Source organism: Mauremys mutica, chromosome 2, assembly GCF_020497125.1.
Source record: "Mauremys mutica isolate MM-2020 ecotype Southern chromosome 2, ASM2049712v1, whole genome shotgun sequence".
NCBI classification, from domain to species: Eukaryota; Metazoa; Chordata; order Testudines; family Geoemydidae; genus Mauremys; species Mauremys mutica.
Window position 1 is genome coordinate 179,194,591 of NC_059073.1, and position 22,618 is coordinate 179,217,208.

General features: G+C 41.7%; 2 protein-coding genes across 2 annotated transcripts; one reads left to right on the top strand and one right to left on the bottom strand.

The window, feature by feature from the left end:
* Positions 1-7,973: 7,973 nt before the first annotated feature.
* Positions 7,974-18,407, bottom strand: SEC61B (SEC61 translocon subunit beta). The gene is made up of 4 exons (XM_045006140.1): positions 18,258-18,407; positions 18,075-18,172; positions 17,407-17,508; positions 7,974-8,333 (listed from the first exon to the last, which is right to left on the bottom strand). The coding sequence occupies exons 1-4, from the start codon at positions 18,258-18,260 to the stop codon at positions 8,246-8,248; spliced, it is 291 nt and encodes a 96-aa protein (XP_044862075.1). The 5' UTR covers positions 18,261-18,407; the 3' UTR covers positions 7,974-8,245.
* Positions 18,408-18,621: 214 nt separating this feature from the next.
* Positions 18,622-22,401, top strand: ALG2 (ALG2 alpha-1,3/1,6-mannosyltransferase). Its single transcript, XM_045006139.1, has 2 exons — positions 18,622-19,067; positions 19,860-22,401. Exons 1-2 carry the CDS (start codon positions 18,744-18,746, stop codon positions 20,760-20,762), a joined length of 1,227 nt encoding a protein of 408 aa, XP_044862074.1. The 5' UTR covers positions 18,622-18,743; the 3' UTR covers positions 20,763-22,401.
* Positions 22,402-22,618: the final 217 nt, after the last annotated feature.

Sequence of the window (22,618 nt, forward strand, 5' to 3'; positions counted from 1 at the left end):
AACACCTGTGTCTGGTATGCCTGCCTTTTCACTGAATAAAATCCAGAAAACAAAGAAGATATAACAGAAGCCATATAACCATTTTTTCCCCCTTTTTTTTTTTTTTTTTTTAAAAAGGTCAAAATCAACCACTGGACACACACTTTAGCCCAACCCCAAAATTCAGCTTAATTAAGGTTCTTATTAATATTAATAGCACTGTCAAACCTGCATATATGGTGCTGCACAAAACGCAAGTTTTCTAAACTACTATTAGTGCCCTGTCCCAAAATGCTTACATTCTTAAAGGAAAAGAAATACTTTTACAAAACTAATTGCAGTACATGTTTTATAATGTTTTAAATATACGGTTGAAATCATTTCTTATTTAAAAATACCCCTGCCGTGTTTCCTGCCCAGACACTTTAGCATTCATCCTTTAATGGTGCTGCTCTGGGTTGGCCCAGAAACGTATTCGAACAGCACCCCACTTGTATAAGTAAAAAATCAATTAGATATTATATTGTAAGGTCTTGGAGGCAGGGATTGTCATTTGCTCTGTTTCAGTATTGCCCAGCACAATAGCTCCTGGATGAGCTTGATCATAGTAATAATAAATAAATAAAATAATTAATAATACTATTTGAAGTGATGTTACATATGCAAGGATTTTAACCAGATTTATACCAAAATGGACAAACTTATGCTGATGCACACGTATGAAATAGATTGCTTGTTTCCTTTAACATTGTAATATAATTTTGCTTTGAGGAAAAGGAAAATGGCCACTTTAATAAATGAGTTTACCATATGAATAAATACTGAAAAACAGTTGAAAATGGCACCGTTTCTCTTTCTGTTACCAAAGTGGTAAGTATGTATATATCAATATCATAAGTATAGCAATATTTAAGCAACTTCACCTCAGAGGAAACAAGAGCTGTATGATTTTTTTTCCAGAAAAAATATGACAAAGCTATCTATCAATCTATCCCTGAATCTTTCAGTCTATCTATGTAATTATGTAGCTCTCAGTGCATCTGCTGAGCAAAGTACCAGCTAATCTCTAACCAACATGACTAATGGAAAAATACAGGCTGTTAAATTTACTTTCTTATGTGTACTGAACATGTCATGGTTTATTCTGATGAGGGCAAGTCATGTCACAGTTCCAGCTGCCCACATTTTTGTTCCTAAAGAAGAGATCGTATATTTGGTAAAGACATCATAATACTGAAGGAACATACTGTGAAGGGTCTTGAGCAATTCATACAATATGCTGTGTCTGATAGGCTCAAAGATGTTACAATACAGTGGAAGGTACAAGAGACAATGAAAAGAGCTGACAGTTTCTTGTTGGAGGGTAAACTCCCAGTCTGATGTGATAAAAGGAAAAAAAAGTCCTGCTGTTTCCAAACAAAGGACTGTCTCAGTATGAAACAGATTTCTTTAGCTAATGAATTCATGTACTTGAGCAACTGTCTTCTATGTAGCCCTTTCATCATGTTTGTTGAAAGATTATCCAAGGCAGTTTATTTATCAGTGACGCAGGATCAACACGCTGATTTTTCAGTTTCTGGAAGTGTTCGCTGATTTTTATCATGTTTAAATGCATCTCACTTGAAAAAGTTCTGGCCAGATGGTTGTGACCCAGCATCTGGGGGCTGCTCTTATGAGAATGGATAGCTCAGTAAAATAATTCAACTGAACTAAAAACTATTGAAATGATGGTCACATAATTGTGCCTCATCACAAAATTCTCTGCAGTTTAGAGCTTTTAAAAAAGTTTTCATACTCCTTTACAAATATGCTGCATGTTTATTAAATCTTTTTGCTAATACTTTGCTACTTTTGGTTCCTGATCTGGTTGACTTACCTAGGATACAATATATGGTAGTTTCTATATATTTTTTCTAAAATAGGTTGATCCCCTGATGCTAGAACCATGTTGAAACTGTGTTTAAGCAAGATTCTCAAACAGGGTCCCTAAGTTTGAATCACTACTGCTGGATCCCGTACAATAAAATAGAGTAAATTAGATACACAGATGAGTTAAGAAATTGTTGATCATGGATTCTCTTAAGAAGTCAGAAGAAATGGAATACAAACTAACCACTAACCATCCAGTTCTATATCTCCCAATCTCAGATTCCCCTTATAGCATCAGACAGCTTCAAACAAATCATTCTTCACTCCCCCTACTGCACACTGTTGTGTATTCTTACTGCCACAAAAGTAGCGCATCCCAGAAGGCCAAAAAAAAAATCAGTCCATTAAAATAAATTTTCTTAGGTTACTCTGTATTGCACATCTTCCAGTCACATTAAGACCTAATTTATAAAACAAATCTAATAGTCTTAAGGGCAAAACTTGATGGCCCTATGTCACAATGTTCCTAAAATTATATGCAAGTTAAAGCTTCTAGAGCAGAGGTGGGCAAACTTTTTGGCCCGAGGGCCACATCAGGGTTGCACAACTGTATGGAGGGCCGGGTAGGGAAGGCTGTGCCTCCCCAAACAGCCTGGCTCCTGCCCCCCATCCTCCCCCTCCCACTTCCCACACCCTGACTGCCCCCCTCAGAACCTCCAACCCATCCAACCTCCCCCTGCTCCTTGTCCCCTGACTGCTCCTTCCTGGGACCCCTGCCCCCTATCCAGCCCCCTGCTCCCTATCCACACCCCAGCCCCCTGACAGCCCTCCCAGGACACCCAGCCCCTGCTCCACCCCTTCCCCTGAGGACTGCCCTGCACTCACTAGGCAGCGGGAAGTGAAGTGACCCGTCCCCAGGCCGCTCCACTCTGCCAGCTCCCAGCCGCGCCGCCAGTGAGTGCTCCCCCTACTCCAAAAGCCTGGGAGCCAGGGGAGCAGAGCGGAGCAGGCTGGGGCCGGGTCACTCCACTTCCCGCCACCTCATGAGTGCGGGGTCAGGCCTGCCCTGCAATCACCAGGCGGCGGGAAGTGGAGTGACCCAGCTCCAACCTGCTCCGTTGGCTCATGCTGGGGGGCAGTTCCCCTCTACCCCCCAAGCCTGCTCCTGTCCCCCTGTGGAGGCCTGGGGCCATCCCCACCCCACAGGGGGACTGCGTAGGGCAACAAAATGGCTAAAGATGGCCCGGGTTCCAGGCTCCACACTTTTTTTTTCTGAGGTGAGATGTGTTTTATGATCTTCCTCTTTAAACTTTTGGGTGGGAGGAATAACCAACCCATTTGCAGGTTTTTATCTCTAAATACATTTTTAAAATGTGTATTAGGAATCTGAAATTTAGATGCAATTATTTAATTCCTTATTTACCAAATGCCTTTTATCTTCCAATTGATCAACAATGGATTACTATAATCACTCCAGGAAGTTCTCACATCTTCACCATGATGTGAGTCAGAAATGACAACCTTCCTGAAGTACACAGCACCTTTAATGAAGAAAAAGATAATATTCCTATGGTCCTGCAGGTGCATCATTTAAAAACTGAAAATTGTAATGTCTCCCCTTTACCTTCCATCTCTAATGTAAATACATTATAGTCTATGACTCCAAGCATCTAAACCAAGTAGGAGGTTCTGAGAAATTAGCTGAAAAAAAATTAATATATATGGACATTGCCTTGCAAGCAACATGATGTTTTTCAAACCCTAGGAGTGCATGGTCTGTCCTTTCCAAGGATAAAGCAAGTTGACAGATACTGACTCTAGACCAGACGTGGGCAAACTACAGCCCAGGGGACCATCCTGCCCGGCCCCTGAGCTCCTGGCCGGGAAGCCTAGTCCCCAGCCCCTCCTGCTGGGCAGCATAGAGAGTGCAGCTGGCTCTGACCAGGTGTCATGGCTGCAAGCTCCTGCTGCTGGTAAGGGGGCAGGGAGCAGAGGGGTTGGGTAAGGGAGCAGAGGGTCCTGGGGGGCAGTCAGGAGGAGGGGGCAGTTGGATGGGGCAGAGGCTCGGGGGGGAGGGTGGTCAGGGGATGGGGAACAGGGACGGTTGGGAGTGGGAGTCTCAGGGGGCGGGAATGTGGATAGGGGTCAGGAGGGCAGTCAGAGGACAGGGAGCAGGGGTTGTTGGATAAGTGGGTGGGATCCCAGGGGGTAGTTGGGGGTGGGCGTTCCCAGGAGGGGATGAGGAGCAGAGGGCAGTTGGATAGGGAGTGGGAGTCCCACGGGTGGGGTGGGGTGGGGTGGGAGGGCTGTGGGTAGGGGCAGTCAGGGGACAGGGAGCAGGGGCTGTCTAAAAATACACACTCCCAAATATTTTAGAAAATGCTGAATGTTCCTCATAATTTAGTTACCAGAAACTGGAAAATAAAGGATGAGTTACTGTATTTCATATCCTCTGTGATTTTGAATTAGACTCTTTACCAACAATCTTAGGAGACTTTTAATGAAAAATGGAGATTGGCACACAGGGCACAAGTCCTATCCTTTCCTACCCCTATTTTGATGGAGGTGATGAAAACATAGTAGAGCCCTAAACAAGAGCACTCCCTCCATGACTTTATTGTGCTCCTACCATTACTCTGTTCCATGAAACCACACCATGTGAGCAGCAGGGGTTTGGGCTGCATGGTAAGATAGGGGCAGGTAGAAGAGGAGCAAGGTGGAACAGCTGCTATCTGCAGTGGCTTATCTCCTCCCCTGAAACCACCCAGGCCCTCTACAGGTAAATTAATGTTGATACTGCTCACATTCATTTACCTAAGTTCTTCCTCCATATTTAGAACTCCAGTCCCCACATCCCAAGCTGTCTGATGCTCTAAAGGGAATCTGACATAAGGGAGTAAGCCACCTTTGCTGAACTGGTAGTCTTTTTACTTGGAGAACTGATCTTTCCAAACTGAAAAGTAGCAGAGAAAATAATTTGTATAAAACTGAAAAAATATAGCATCCCTTAATAGAGGTCTCTAAAAGCCTACTGAAATGTAGGCAATAAAACATTAAGGGACAGTGCCCCAGTATGGCTAAGCTGATATCTTACAGACCTTAGCCTGTGGGCTTTGCATTTCCATCCTTCTTTAGATATCTAATACATACTTATCCTTTCTAAACTCTGATCAGTCTTATACTTAGAGCCCTACCAAATTCACAGCCATGAAGAATGCGTCACAGACTGTGAAATCTGGTCTCCCCCTGTGAAACTGGTCTTTTGTGTTTTTTTCCCCCCTATACTATACAGATTTCACAGGGGAGACCAGCATTTCTCAAATTGGGGGTCCTGACCCAAAAAGGAATTGCAGGGGGGGGTCATAAGGTTATTTTAGGGGCATTACAGTATTGCCACCCTTATTTCTGCGCTGCTTTCCAAGCTGGACGGCAAGAGAGCAGCTGTTGGTCAAGCACCCCACTCTGAAGACAGTGGCCCGCGAGCAACAGTACAGCAGTAAGGATGGCAATACCATACCATGCCACCCTTACTTCTGCACTACTGCCTTCAGAGCTGGGCAGCCAGAGAGTGGCAGCTGCTGACTGACAGCCCAGTACCATGCCACGCCATCCTTACTTTTGCACTGCTGCTGGTGGCGGCTCTGCCTCCACTGCAACCACTGTTCTCCAGCTGTCTAGCTCTGAAGGCAGCGCCACCAGCTGCAGCAGCAGTGCGGAAGTAAGGGCAGCAGTACCACAATGCCCCCTAACCTCCCACCCCAACTCCTTTTTTGGGTCAGGATCCCTAAAATTACCACTCCTGAAATTTCATGATTTCAGCTATTAAAATCTGAAACATGATTTTTAAAATCCTATGACTGAAATTGACAAAAATGGACCATGAATTTAGTAGGGCCCTAATTATACTCCTACAACTTAAATCTATTTAGCATACAATGATTATATATGACATTCATAACATTACACAATAAAGGAATGATAAAATGAACCAATTAGCACATGTTCCAAAAGAGGCAAGAACAAATAGAAGTTTGGGGACAGAGATCTAATGTTGGAGCAAATGAACATGGAATTGGTTCACCAAATGCATTAGTACAAGGATGTTGTATTTCAGGAAAGTAAATTCTCGGGAATCAAGAATTCAGGACGTAAAGTGCAGTAGGAATGCTTGATGTAAGTGACCAAAGAGTGACTCTATGCCACAAAATGACAGGAATAGATGTGCCAATGGGTGATAGTGAAAAATGAACCACAAGATTATTTTTTTTATTACAAGATACCCAGTAGTCACATTTTTCTAACATGTGCCCTAACCACAGGGTGCACTATGTGCATAAATACTAATGAGATTAAAGAGAACTATAAACAGCCTATGAAAAATGGGGTACCCCAATATTCTTGGGGGACACTGCAAATAAGGAAACAGGGTGGACTCCTTCATGTACATGTACAGAGTATATGTGTAGTCAGTATCACAAGATAAGAGGGCTCCCAGATTGGGTAAAATGAGTTCCCTAAGGAAAAACCTCCAGCAGGAACCATCCCTCTAGTGTTGATCAATTGGCAAGGTATCCATCAGACCCTCTGAATATCATTAAGGATGCGAGTATGACTACATTTGTAATTTGGGCATAGGTCTCGAGAGGATTTCTATATGCTTAAGTAATAACTTTAATAAAACTTGTAAAACAGACTAGACCTTGTACTTGGAAATGTATGTGTGGTCACTACACCCTTGATCTTCATGTGTTTGTGGAGGCTCTAAATCTAAAGCAGGTAGCAAAGGTGACTTTCATTCTGTTGAGCTTGAAACTGTAGCCACCAGAGCCAAACCCATGGTGGTGTAATACCACATTACTAAATTCACTTTAAATAAAATAAATGGCTACAAGTGTGCACTCCCCAGCACAGGGACTAACTGTTTTTGTACAGCACCATAGGACAATTTTGTACAATACCATAGGACTCCAATCCTAATTAAGAGAAATTCATGTGTAATTAAGTTGTCAGACAAAAAGGAGATATTTGCCCTCTCTCTCTGTGGTAGTATGACTTTCAAATAATTATCAGCCTCGATACCAAGAGTTTCCAAAGAGAGAAAAGGGTGGGTGGGTGAGGTTGTGGCCTGCAACGTGCAGAAGGTCAGACTAGATCGGGGTCAGCAACCTTTCACAAGTGGTGTGCCGAGTCTTCATTTATTCACTCTAAGGTTTTGCGTGCCAGTAATACATTTTAACATTTTTAGAAGGTCTTTCTATAAGTCTATAACACATAACTAAACTATTGTTGTATGTAAAGTAAACAAGGTTTTTAAAATGTTTAAGAAACTTCATTTAAAATAAATTAAAATGCAGAGCCCCCCAGACCGGTGGCCAGGACGCAGGCAGTGTGAGTGCCACTGAAAATCAGCTTGTGTGCTGCCTTCAGCATGCGTGCCATAGGTTGCCTACCCCTGGACTAGATGATCATTATGGTCCCTTCTGACCTTAAAATCTGTGAGTCTATGCTGCTGTAGCCTACTACTCAAAGACAGCACTTTTACTCAGGGCTACATATCCAAGACGCCACAAAGTATGTATTTAGGCTCTCTTGCACAATAGTTTTAAGTGCACTTGGCTAGGAAAGTGGAAAAAGAGAGCAAGTGGGCTAAAAACTATTCTACCCAATATTGAGGGAAACCTAAGTGAACCAGTCGTCACTCAAGAGTTTACAGTATGCAATATGAGTAGTCCTAATTGTAGCACAGATATGTGCATTGGGGAAGGTGGTGGAGGAGACAGAATGGGAAAAGGCTATTCAGTGATCCAAAGTTGGCTGATTACATGATCTTTGCTGTGGAATGCCATATGAAAGAGGTGGAGCAATCTACCAGCACACTTACCATAGTATGTTTTAATGACCAAGTGCATTAACACATGTTATGAAAATATTTTCATGTCTCACAAATTTTGTCCAAAACAATTCTCTGATGCAAGATTTTATTTTCTACCTGTATTGTACAGTATGTAAAATTCCATTTTGAACTATTATACCACTGTTTACTCAACCATTTAGAGAGCTCTTTATAATACTTCATGACAGTGCCATGTTTGGGGGGGAGGGAAGAGGAATAGAGCATACATTGCTTCGATTTACATATACAAATTTTATTGCGAGACCTGTAATTTGTAAGTCTACAGGCAAATACACAATCACCTGTAACAGAAATGCTTCAAAACCAGTACAAACAGAAAAATTTAACAGTTCATTCAACACCAATGCCAAATAAGTGACAAGAGACTCCTCAATAGCCAACAGGAAGCTTTCCAAATATTCTCTCTCCATGAGAAAACAAAATCCTCCATACTTTTGGTCCAAGATGTATGTTTTAAATTGGCAGACATGGATGCAGTTGAGTCTATGAGCGAGTGTACTTGCCCCAGATATGCAACATAAATACAGAAGCAATAAAGAGGAGACTCATAACCAAAACTGGAACAGGACCACTAGAAATAAAGAAGAAAAGTCAGTTAATCTCAGCAATACATAAAAACACGTTCTGAAGGTTAGGTAGAACCAGTCAAATTACTCAATAAATATACAGACTTAATACCAAAGCTCCTTCCTGCTTCCACCCCACACCCCCGACCAAATTAGTGATGGGATTATTTTGTCATCTATTGCAAAAGTTTTAATACAAACATTACTGGAATGCAGCGTTTAGTAGTACAAGTTAACCCCTTCAGATTAACAGAAATAAGAACCATTTTCTCAGAATTGGTATCTGCCACATTAAGTTGGAAATCTAAGATTTAATTTTTAATACCTCAGTATTAAATGGATGCTTCCACTTGTACTATAACAGTTCCAGGGAGTATTTAGTCACTCACTGCTAGTCACTTGTTGAAAACAGGATCTTAATACTCTGACTGAAAACTTTATCTCCACATTTTTCAATTCAGGTTTCCGCCTCACATTCTGGTGGGTCTGCTAATGAGTTAGTGACCTGAGCATACTTGTACACAGAGCATAAGAAACAATAGAGTCCCCTAGCAGCTTGTCAAACTTAGGTTCAAAATTAGAATATTTTAGCTTGGGAAGTAATTTACAGTCAACTCTCCAGTTTTTAAGAAATGAACAGGATTTAAAATGCAGCAAGGCAACAGATATAATCATTTTTCAAGTAGGCTTTTTATAGTTACACCAGTTTCAATTTGATTAAATTTACTGCAAGTGACACTGAAAAATCACAAGTGGAAGTTCTGTCCATTATAAAAATCTTTATCTAAAACTCCCAATCTGAACTTCGTGTTGGAATCTTTCATGCTCGCTATTCTATTTTTAAGAAATTATAATTAGAGTATTTTTTTGGAAATCTTCTCATACAGTTTCAATTTTAGACTGTGTTAAACTGGCTGATGTATGCAGTGACTAGTCAAAGCAGGTTAATGTGTGTGTTCCATTACACAGAAACACCATTTTCTTACTGTGCATCTCATAACTAGGGCTGTCAAGTGATTAATTTTTTTAATCGCATAATTAATTGCACTGTTAAATAACAGAATACCATTTATTTAAATTTTTTGGATGTTTTCTACATTTTCAAATATATCAATTTCAATTACAACACAATACAAAGTGTATAGTGCTTACTTTATATTTATTATTAAATATTTGCACTGTAAAAAAAACATAGTATATTTCAATTCACCTAATTCACAATTACTGAGGGACAATCTCCACTCATTGATATATTTTGCTTTCCACAACCAAATCTCTGTACAACTTTTCATGAATGATGTACCCGAGTATTCAGATTCTGATATCTAAACTGTATTGTTAAATCTACTCACCTAAATTTGGGTTATTGGAGATTATGTACTCTATGTATCATATGACTTAAAAATAAACTTTGTATTTGTGGATAATTTAAGCACTATACCCAGATGTACAAACATTTTCCCAAACCATGCATTATATATTTATTTAAAAATTAGCTTTAACAACATTTTTACATCTGGCATGTAAATTCCTTGTAATGCTAGCTACAGAAGTGCCATGCTAACACCTGTTCTCACTTTCAGGTGACATTGTAAATAAGCAGTCAGCAGTACCTTCCCGTAAATGTAAACAAACTTGTTTGTCTTAGGGATTGGCTGAAAAAGAAGTAGGACTGAGTGGACTTGTAGATGCTAAAGGTTTACTTTTTGTTTTGTTTTTGAGTGCAGTTATGGAACCAAAAAAAAAATAAATCTACATTTGTAAGTTACACTTTCATGATAGAGACTGCACTACAATACTTGTATGAGGTGAACTGAAAGAGACTCTTGTTTATCATTTTTACAGTGCAAATATTTGTAATAAAAAATATAAAGTGAGCACTGTACACTTTGTATTCCGTGTTGTAATAGAAATCAATATTTGAAAATGTAGAAAAAACATCCAAAAATATTTAGTACATTTCTATTCTATTATTTTAACAGTGCAATTAACAGCGATTTTTTTTTTAATTGCAGTTAATTTTTTTGAGTTAATCGTGAGTTAACTGTGATTAAATCAACAGCCCTACTCATAACACAACACTGTACTTGATTTCCCTTTTACAGGAAGCACCATGACAGATTTCTAAAAGTATGATTCATGCCATAGAGTTTTTATGATCAAGCAGATCTTACTTGAACACAATGTAATAATGAAACTGAAGCAACTGATCTCCTTCACGCTAGTATCTTCAAGATTTTTCAACTAGTCAGGCAGTTTTCTGATTCACAGGCTTCTGAACATCCTCATCTCACAAACTGTTTTAAATTATAAGTGCTATCTACTATGCATAGCCCAATTTGGCTTTTTGTGCAGAATCCTGAATTTTATATAACAAGATAGCTCAGTGGTTTGAGCATTGGCCTGCTAAACCCAGGGTTGTGAGTTCAACCCTTGAGGGGGCCATTTAGGGATATGGGGCAAAAATTGGTTGGATGAATAGTTGGGGATTGGTCCTGCTTTGAGCAGGGGTTTGGACTAGATGATCTCCTGAGGTCCTTCCAACCCAGATATTCTATGATTCTAAGATATAGATACATAGATGTATTTAGCAATCAAACTAAGTGTAAATATGCAATATATTTTAGAGTGCAATTCCACAGGCAACTCTTAGCTAATCCATCATCCCCCCCCCACATCTTCACAATCTACTTCCAGACCCCAAAAGTATAACTATGAATACATAAAATGAATGAAGCTCTAGGATCTTCCACAATCATAAAAAACAAACAAAACAAAAACTAAGAGGAATATATTTGACTTGCCACTTGAATCAATAAATCATTCTCACCCTTATTAAAATACAAATCATCTTCAGACCATTCCTATTTCTCATCCTCTCCAAAGGTACATGAGGTTATCTATTCTGTGAACAATTATAATTTATCTACCATATTTCAGTTAGGACAGATTGGCTCTTCTACATGTATGATGACAGGACTATTTTCTCTAAAGCTGATCTCTAATTGTCTTGTTGCAACAGAACTTTTTATTTCATTTTAGACTTGTCCAGAAGCCTAGCTTAGTCTCAAGTTTTTTAAACAGTGGGAAATATTGCAAAACAGTTTTGTTCTTATATTCTCAGGATCAATACCACATGAAATACTTGTTTGTTTGTTTTTTAAGAGCCCACTTGTTTTGCCTCAGTGTAAGTTCACAAAACTGATCAAAACCAGCTGCTCCTATGGGTAAATGAGTACATAAAAAACCAAACCTCTCAACAACTGACTAGACTGAACTATGACAAACACCATAACCAAAAAAAAAAATGTAACAGAGACCCATGGTCATTTATAAAGAATTGTGTGTAAATGTATGTGAAACATGCAGATAAATTTGAGTTATTAACAACATCCTCTGGTGGGAAAGAACTTTGCCATATTGACATCTTGGTGTGAAGACTTAAGTTTTTTAATACTGGCATTTTATTTTTTTAATCTTACTTTGGTGCAAGTACATTAGCATATAGTGGCAGGGAAAATGGACTTCCTTAAAGCAGATAATTTTGTTATGGGTTCCCTCTTTATGAATTTGCATGTGACAGAGCTTATATAAGAGCCCATTTATAAGCTCTGTCTTTTCATAAATATATGCAAAACCAACGACTCTCAAGTGCATTAGTCTTCATGGAAGAGCTTGGTACCTTACTAATTATTATCACTGTTAAGTACTAAACTTCAGTAAAGAAAAAGTCTACTTCAGAAAAATTAGTAAACATCTGCTACATAGATTACAGACTTCATTATGCCAGGACGGTAACACACAGGAACATTACTGGCTACAAAGAGACCAAAAAGCCTGCTGCTATAGTCTACAGATTTTACAGTACTGATTACAAAAAAAACCCAAAACAAACTACTCAGTATTGACAAGTCATTACATTTTCCATTGCACTTCCTCCAATCCCATGGTTGGAAACATGCATAGAGAAAAGAAGAATTTTTCCTTCTGGATAAGGGCTTTGGTCATTTTGATGAGGTTGGAACACACAGTCCCTTCTATCAAGGTTGGCAATTTCCTGGGGAAAAACTAGTTTAGGACAGCGTGCAGGTAAATACCAGCTTAAACCAGGAAACGGAGGAAAAATATTAGAATATACTAATAAATATTACTGAAAAATATTTAGCAATTTGATAAGTTTTGCAGTAATGTCATCTGTTTAATTTAAAATTAAGGAAAACAAAACAAAAAAAGAGCCTCAATCAAAAGATGTATGCTATTGTTTGAAACAAAAACTTCGTAATCTGGGAATTTCCCCTTTGTTTAGAAATCAAGATGAGAAATTTGTTAATGAAGGGGAATTCCTAGATTCAGAAGTTTCAGTTTGTTTAAGGTAAACTGCCAAACTAACTGTCCAGGCCAGTACTCTGTCTCTATCTGGCTCACGTGCAACTGCTGTAACTGAGCTCTGAGTACAGAGACTCAAGTCAAAATATTTCAACATGAGCAAAGGTGGAAGATCACCTGACCCAATTCATAGTTATTTTGAGAAAGTTCATGAAGATGGCAAAGAGAGTCTTTGATGCAGAAATTGAAAGAAAAAGTGAGTGGGAAGACAGACCATATGAGGAAACATTTTGCAACATGCAGTGGAAAGAACAAAAACACCAGAACCACTGACTCTGGCTAACCGTATGCGAGTATTAGAATCAGACTCTCAGTATGAAGGTCCTGTTAAAACTGCACTGCCAAATTCATCAAAAGAAAGCCAGATTCAAGTCAGCCAAAGACTACAAGGAGGAATGATCATTGTTTTTCAACTACAAATGCATGTGTTTCCAGAACTGAAACATAAGATAGACTTGAAAATTACAAAAAATTTTCATGGCTGTAATAGTCCCTTTTCTGTTATTGATAGGGCCCTACCAAATTCACAGCCAAGAAAAACACTTCACGAACCTGAAATCTGATCTCCTCCCATGAAATCTGGTCTTTTGTGTGCTTTTACCCTATACTATACAGATTTCACAGGGGGAGACCAGCATTTCACAAATTAGGGGTCCTGACCCAAAAGGGAGTTGCGGTTGTGGAGGTTTACAAGATTATTTGGGGGTGGGGGGTGTTACAGTATTGCCACCCTTACTTCTACGCTGCCTTCAGAGCTGGACAGCTGGAGACCGGCGGCTGTTGGCCAGGAGCCCAGGTTTGAAGGCAGAGCTGCCGCCAGCAACAGTACAGCCATAAGGATGGCAATACCATACCATGCCATCCTTACTTCTGTGCTGCTGCTGGTGGCAGCTTCATCTTCAGAGCTGGGCTCCCAGCCAGCCACTGCTGTTCTCCAGCTGCCCAGCTCTGAAGGGGCCGTCAGCAGGAGCACAGACATAAGGATAGCAGAACTGCAACCCCCCCCCGCAATAATCTTGCGACCCTTCCACAACTACTTTTCCAATTACACCACCATGAATTTCATGATTTCAGCTATTTAAATCTGAAATTTCACAGATTTTAAAATCTAATCACCATGAAATTGACCAAATTGGACCATTAATTTGGTAGGGCCCTAGTTATTGACCATCAAACTTTTCAAAAAATGATCAGCTGCCTACGGTCAAGCTACAAAGCACTCAATCAAAAAAGCAGGTAGCAGGTGAACTGTTAGACACTGATGGCATGAGGGTGGAAGTAAGTAACAAATTACATGGAAAAACAGTTACACTAATGCAAGATGAGAAAAAGATGCAAAGTATAGGAAGTGATATGGAACAAGATGATGACAGTTTGGTGTTAGAATATAGATATTCAGGCCTATCTGCAAAGGCCTATACTTTAAGAATTTAGGTGTATTATCATTTACTAGTTATAGAGGTATAAAAGAAAATCAAAATCACTGCCTGCCGGTGTAAGGGCCTTCTCTTACTGTGACAGTCTGAGGTCCTGTTCTTAGGCTAAGTAAGGCCTTAGCTAAGCAGCAGAGGCAGCCATAAGCTGGGAAGTGAACGGTCACTTCACTTCCTCACATTCCAAACTAGTCACATTGAAATAAGGCATTCTAGGAGTGTTAGAAAGGTGAGCCAATCTATCACCTCCAGAGAAAGGGAAGAGCTTAAAAGATTTAAAGAAAACTTAGTCTGACAGCATCCTGTCTGGCAAGAACTCACTTATCAATAGCTGGGATGTGAAATCCTCATTTCTGTATTGTTCTATCACTGTAGTCTCCACTTCCCTATTGTTTGTCTGTATAATCCGTCTAGTTCTGTGATTGTTTCTGTCAGATGTATAATTAATTTTGTTGGGTGTAAACCAATTAAGGTGGTGGGATATAATTGGTTAAATAATCATGTTGCAATATGTTAGGATTGGTTTGTTAAATTTCAGTAAAATGATTGGTTAAGGTATAGCTAAGCAGAACTCAAGTTTTACTATATAATCTGTAGTCAATCAGAAAGTAAAGGGGGGGGAAACGGGAACAGGGAATGGGGGTGGAGAATTGGAATAATGTTTTGCTAAGGGGGAGAATGGGAACAGGGACACAGGCAAGGCTCTGTGGTGTCAGAGCTGGGAAGGGGGACACTGAGGAAGGAAACTAGAATCACGCTTGCTGGAAGTTCACCCCAATAAACATCGAATTGTTTGCACCTTCGGACTTCGGGTATTGTTGCTCTCTGTTCATGCAAAAAGGACCAGGGAAGTGAGCGGGTGAAGGAACAAGCCCTCTAACATCTGTTTACATATTAATGTGCATCACATTGGCTAAATCTACTTGGACAAGACCTTATACCAAGCGCTTTGATGAAACGTTGTGGATTTACAAAAGTATTTTCGTAATAACCATCAGCATGAAGCCTGGTTAAAAGAATACCAAGGATCCGTAAAACCCCAAATCCGTGGTGACATATGATGGAACAGTCAAATAACATGCATGGAAACCTATATTAAAAATCGGCCACATTATCTCAGGATTGCAAGAACTTGAAGATAGTGGTCAGTAAAATTGATAATCAAAGAGTTTTCCGAAAAGCAAAGAACTTGGTCAATTGAAACCAGCTGTTGTGGCACCTGACACACTTCAAAGGGACACATCAACAATTGCTTTTGCATGCTAAGTATGGTTGAACTTAATGATAAATGAAGATCTTGCACCATATAAAGCAAAAGTACACAGATTTCATGAGGCAAGTATTCATGTACACATTGGCCAACCTTTATCCAAAATCTGCAAGGAATTGTCAGCTTAAGAAGAAATTGCAAGGCAGTGATTACTCAGCAAAAACCCTCTATACTTGCATTTAAAGTAGAAGCAGCTCTGTATTAAAAAAAAAAAATTCAATATTTTCATCTGCTATCAAGGAAAAGGTTTCCCCTGTAATATGATGGGAAAAATCTGAAGAATGCTGATATTCCATCTGACTTAATAGAATTGGTGGTGCAATTTCAACATCCAGCAAGCATAGAACAAATCTTTTCAAACATTGAATACATCTATTCAAATCTGGAGAATAGGCTTGGTCTAGCCACAACTAAAACTGATCTCCTGCTACAGAATGCAGTATGCCCAAGTGGACTTCAACCAGTTGTCTGCAACTATGCATGCTTCTGATTGCTTAATGCTTCAAACCTGAAACTCTGCACTGTCATCATATTCATCTAATCAAATGTTTTTGACTTTTGGTTACATAATGAAAACTGAAATGAGCTGATGTGTAACTTCCTTGAGAAAATACTGAACCAAGCTGTACAACATTCCAATGTTCAGTATTATAATTATATATTATTACACCCTCTGCAGTTTTACTTTTAATTTGAACAATTCTAAATTAAATCTCTGAATCTATTGCCTCATGTAACCATAATTTGAATATGTAACTAAAACAAAGTGTACTGTGGCATGCATTAATGAAACAGTTTTTAAAAGTTTTAAACTGGGACTAACTAGTTTCTCCCTGGGTATCAAAAACCATGATTTTACCAGGTAAAAAACCAGCTCTGGTAAATAACATGCCATCCCTGCCTTCTGTTTCTATGTGAAAAGGAAACAGGCTGTTTCTCTATTTCTTGACTGTATTTGCTCATCACCCAAGCCTGGATGAGGGTGGAAGGAAAGAGCCCCTTGGTAGTGGGATCTCTCACCTTTTTGGAAGGGATGAGGATATCTTGAAGAGTGTCAGGAGCGCCTGCAGAAGTGAGAAATCTATAGGTCTAAGTGTATAGGAGAAGATGGTTTGTGAATGGGATGGTATTTTAATAGCTCTAACATAATGGCCTTTTTGTTTTAGACTGCCTTTGCTGCTTGCTCAGGAAGCTCTCTTTTACAGCCAGCTGCAGCACCTGCCTCTCAGATTACCAACTTAAGGTAGCTAAGAAAGTGCATGCTGAAGAGATGGTGTAATGGGCAAAGGGACTGGTTGAGAGCACCTGAGTTTCTTTATCCCTACAACAGAAAACCAAGGAAAGCCAGGGTTGAAGCACTAAAACAAACCTCTGACATAGGCATGAGCCAAGGCTGAAAAGGTTAGCCTTTTAACACCAGTGTGTCTTAAAGTGTTCTTCAATTCATTATGTTTAACTCATGACCTATATGGTTAATGAAGTTAACATTAGCAGTGAGTTGCTTCTGACTGTGTGTATAACTGCAAACAGTATGTATTGATATGTAATTTTTTTTGGTATTTCTGCAATGTGGTTTTATTAGCATTAAAAAAACCCCAGAAAAACTGTAGATAATGAAGTATTAAGTCCCAAGCCTGCAACCACTTATGCATGTGCTTTACTATTGTGAGTAACCCCTCTTGATTTCTGTGGGACTGTTCATGGTATACAAGAAAAGCACGTGCATGTCTGCAGGTTTGAGACCTTAGAGAAAAACAATTCAAATAGTCATCTTGACTGTACTGTGTTAAACTTAAACATCTACCTACAAAATTGATCTTTGATATTTTTATAACCAGGTCTCCTCAAGGCATTCTTTCTGATTTATCTAAGCAACTGTGGTTTTTCCACATTTTCATGCAGAATGTGCAGACCAGAACAAATGACTCATGGAGCCTGTAAACAAACTTAAAATAACACTGTCACCATCTTGCTGCTTTTTGGACTTACACTTTGAGTCCAGGGGAGTCTTCTGTGTAGAATCTCCACATGCCACCAGTGCCTGCTGACGTAGTGCGGCCTGCGCTCCTAGTCCCACAGCTAGCGTTTTTCCTTCAAGGGAAAGACTCAAGAATCAGAACCTGACTTGCATTAGCGATCAGCAGGATAGCTCAGTGGTTTGAGCATTGGCCTGGTAAACCCAGGGTTGCACATTCAATCCTTGAGGGGGCCCATTTAGGGGTCTGAGGCAAAAATGTGACTGGGGATTGGTCCTGCTTTGAGCAGGGGGTTGGACTAGATACCTCCTGAGGTCCCTTCCAACCCTGATCTTCCATGACTCTATGAACACTCCAACCACCAACCTTTCCAAGAACTCACTAAGGAACCCCCCACCCCACACAACCTGTTTCTGGTGCTGGTCTCAGACTTTGGCCGGAAGTGGCCGTGCTCAGCGCTGGGGTGGGGGCCACGGAGCGATGCCAGGCTCGGTTCAGTGCACGGCGCGACGTTGGTTGACACCCCGCCCCCCCCCAGCCTGGCACCGGGGGCAGCGATGCCCATCGAGGTTCCCCCAGCTCAGGTGTCAGCCCCGAGGCGGGCGGGCGGGGGGCAAGAGGCGGCGCTATGTGTCTCCACCGGGCTCCCGAAGCGGGGGGGGAAAGGGGGGCAGCAGGTACCTTTGCCGGACGGTGGATCCCGCAGCTCGAGGCGCCACCGCTTTGCTGGGGGAGCGGCCGGAGGCGCCGACATTGGTGCCGCTGGGGTTCGGGCCGGGCTGCGGAGAGAAACAGACAGCGCGTGAGACGGGACCAGCGCGAGCCGCGGCGCGTGGGGGGCGGGGCGGGGTCTCGCGCTCTCACCATGGTAGCGACTCTGGGTTCAAGGAAACGCGCGCGCGGGTGTCAGAATTCTGCCGTCTCCAAAATTCGGTGCGGCTGCCGCAGAACTATCCCAGGCTCAGCTGCCCCGCCCCTAGCACCGCTCGTCTCCTGGGCCTGCCAAGGCCCCGCGGTTGCCTAGGACACTGCCTGACTCCAGCCCCCTCTCAGGAGACAGTTTCCGGAGCAGCTAACCGAGCTCAGGGCTCCAGCCGCCAGAGTCCTGGCCCCTTCCTGTGCCCGAGCCCCGCCTGAAACGGAGACGCCACGGGACGCACGGGCCGAGACACCAGGCAGCGCCAGGACACCTATGGGGGACTAAGCTGATGTGTCCCTAGCTGGTAGCAAAGCGAGAGGGCGGAGCTGCGCATGCGCTCTCCGCACTGACACGTGGACAAGCCCAGGTCCCAGAAGAAGCGGGCTCCACCCCTCCCCGGCGGCTGCGAGCCGGAGGGTGCCGGCGCCAGCATGGCAGGGGGGCCGGGCTCGGGCCCGTCCGTGCTGTTCCTGCACCCGGACCTGGGCCTGGGCGGCGCCGAGCGGCTGGTGGTGGATGCGGCGCTGGCGCTGCGGGCGCGCGGCTGCCGCGTGCAGATCTGGACCGCGCACTACGACACCGCGCGCTGCTTCTCGGAGACGCGCGGCCTGGCGGTGCGGAGCGTGGGGGATTGGCTGCCCCGCAGCCTCCTCGGGCGGGGCCACGCGCTCTGCGCCGCGCTGCGCATGGCCTACGTGGCGCTCTACGTGCTGCTGCTGAGCGGGGAGGCGATGGACGTGTTCGTGTGCGACCAGGTGCGGGGGCGGGGCCAGCAGCACGTGCTGGGCCAGGCGCGAGGAGCTGGCGGCGCCGCGCGCCAGTAGCGGCCGCGGTGGGGAGGGGCCCGTTACCCGGGGTCCTCGCGAGCCCACAGCTCGGGACTGGGCGGCCTCCGCGCCGCAGGGCCCTGCCAGAGCCCCCCCCCCCGCTACTCCGAGCCGGGGGCCGCGCTCGGTGGGGAGGCCCTGCTGCAGGTCCGGCAGGGAGGGAAGGAGCAGCTTGATGCAGCCCCTGGCCGGCCCCGGCCCTTCACACGCCCGCCTGCGACCCCGGGCGTCAGGGGACGGGGTTAACGTGGACCCTGAGCTCGGAGGGCGCTGCTGATGTGCCTCCCGTGGCTGGGCGTGGGCCTCAGCCCAGGGATGGCGCCCAGGTTCGCGCCCACGTGCGGAGCGTGTCGGCGCAGTGCCCTGACGCGGTGCCCTGGCCTCTGCCGAGTGGTAGCGTAGGTGGGGCTGAAAGTCGCACAACCAAGTGTTTTGCTGGTCAAAGTGCAAAGGAGAGATTGCAAGGAGCCTGCCCTTGGGTCACCTCTCCCTAGAGCAGGGGACCCATGAGGGACTGTTTGTCACCATCATCTGAAGTCCCCCTTGCAGAAGCCCATAAGTGATAGTAAGCACAAATTCATTAAAATTGACCAGACACCCACATTTTTCTCACACTTAAAATTTTGGTTTTGAATCCATAGATGTAGCTTATTGTAGAAACTGGGATTAAATAAACAATACTTTCTCTTATTCTTACCCCCCACCTCTTGGTTTATCTAGGTGTCTGCTTGTATCCCAATTCTCAGACTGGCAAGAACTCCTAAGAAGGTTTTGTTTTACTGTCACTTTCCTGATCAGCTTCTGACCAAGAGAGAATCTTTTCTTAAACGCATCTACAGAGCTCCACTTGACTGGTTGGAAGAGTATACTACTGGCATGGCAGATTGCATTGTTGTCAACAGCAACTTTACAGCAAATGTCTTCAAGAATACATTTAAATCTTTAAATCACATTAAACCAGATGTCTTATACCCTTCGTTGAATGTCAGTACCTTTGAAACAATTGTTCCTGCAGATATAGCTAGTGTAATTCCCCAAGGAAAAAAATATTTGTTTCTTTCAATCAATAGATTTGAAAGGAAAAAAAACCTAGCATTAGCTCTGGAAGCATTACATGATCTTCGTGGAAGGCTCGATGCTCAAGAGTGGAATGAAGTTCATCTAGTTTTAGCTGGTGGTTATGATGAAAGAGTTTTGGAAAATGTGGAACATTATGAAGAGCTGAAGACTATTGCGACCAAGCTTAATATTAGCGAGCAAGTCACTTTCGTGAGGTCTTTTTCAGATGAACAAAAAATCTCTCTTTTCAGTAACTCCCTGTGTGTGCTTTATACGCCAAGCAATGAACACTTTGGCATAGTTCCTTTGGAGGCTATGTATATGAGATGCCCAGTTATAGCAGTTAATTCAGGTGGTCCTTTGGAATCTGTTATAAATAATGTTACAGGATTTTTGTGTGATCCTCTTCCAACACAATTTTCTGAGGCCATGGAAAAATTTGTGAGAGACCCTGCCTTAAAGAATACAATGGGAGCAGCTGGAAGAGCAAGAGTTACAGAAAAATTTTCATCAGAAGCATTTACAGAACAGCTGTACCAATACATATGTAGATTTACAACATAACACACTCCATAGTGTAATTTACTGCTTTGTCATGTTTCTGATTTGTACATGAGACAGTTAGTTAAACTAACATCTAGGCTAGTGCAAGGATGCTGAAATGTTCAGAAATTTTTAATTAATCTTTAAACTATATTTTTGATAGTATGTTTCATGCCAGTTGCCACAAAATAACAAGATTTTAGTTGAGGTTAGATTTGTTTACCACTGACTACATTGAATTTTTGCTGTTTATCATGTACTCGAAAATATTTTAATAAATTTATTAGACTTCCTAGTTTAAACTGGGGAAAGTTAAAATTATGCCAAGTCTGACTTCAGGTTGTATAAGATGATTAACTTTCTTATTTAACCTTTCTTCTCTACACTTGCTATGAATTAACTTTACAGTGCAAGTCTTTTGTTGTAATACTCTGCACCATCATTTTCCATTTGAATGAATTTCTACTGAAAGGCTCTGCCTGATCTCCATCAATTCTGGTGTGGACGGGGTCATTGAAAATACAGTAAGCTATACATATGCAATAAAGTCCCAAGGGTTTTTTTGTTTTTAAATGCCAACTAGTGGTCTGGTGATCTTGAAAAGTCTTAAACTGTCTATTCGTCTGTGAATTCCTGTCCTTAAATTGTATCATCTAATCATCTCTGATGTCATAATCCAAGTAATTAGCTGTTGTTCGTGGAGCAGTAGCAGAGGGAAGAGAGAGAAGGAGCAAAACAAGGATATCAAAATCCGTCAGACAAAAAATGGGGCCAACATTTAACCCCATTTGCTCCTCAAAAGTCCCTGAAATCTTCTTGAATATCAGCTGTTGTACTAAATGTCTACATCAACTGAATTAAAGTGCTACATTTCATTTTGTCTATTAGAAGCATTTCTTTATACAGCTTTCCTTTGCGGATTTGCTGATCCCCACATAACCAGGTAGATATGTGGAAAAAATCTTGACATTTTTCTTCCATTTCCTTTAAAGTTGTATCTCATAGTCTTGGATTGTGCAAAAATGGTAATTTGAATATTTCCCACAATCAAAATGTCAAAAATTGAGTTTTTAAAAGAGAAGGTAGTATGTTTGTATGGTCCATCACTGCATAAAAGTTCAGTTATGCCTTTTAAAACTAAGATGGTGGATGAAGTCACAGTGAGAAAAGTATACAGTTCTCTGTTTTGATTTTTAGAAAATCACACAAAGAACAAATTAATGCATGAAGCTAAAGAACAGCCTTAGATACAGATTCTGCAAGCTTCTCTGTGCAGGAAGACTTCAGTGTGGAGCAGGCCTTTGATATGTTTGATATATAGTGGTTCTCATAGAGTACAATGTATCAGAACATCACTTGAAAAGATTCTAAGGGATTGCATTTTGTTAGTGTTATAGTGGCTTGCTAGAAATTTGCTTCTAAGTTTATATTGTATGCAATGTATACAAGTTAAAGTTGTATTTTGGTCTGAAATCCTATTAAGGGGGGGTGAATATTAACTCAATAATCTGAGGACAAGGAATATCAGATTTTATAAACACCTCAAATCATTTTACTGATCTTTGCCGGCGCAATTCACTTTATTGAACTTTGTCCTATATGGTTTTTCATCTACAATATACTATTTGTATGTGATGGAATAAAATTCAATTTAATTTTGTAAATGGATATGTAACTTGCATAATTCGCTCATTCTCTGAGGTTTAGGTTCTGTACTTACTCTGTGTGGGTTCTCTGTGTACCATAGTGTGTGTACTCTTTTGGGATAATTAACCTTTATTCCAAGGTGCCTCTATAAGTTCTCAGAATTTTAGAATTGAATTGCTGTTTGAATTATGCAGAGATTTTAATCTTTCCATTGTTAAGACTGCAGCCTA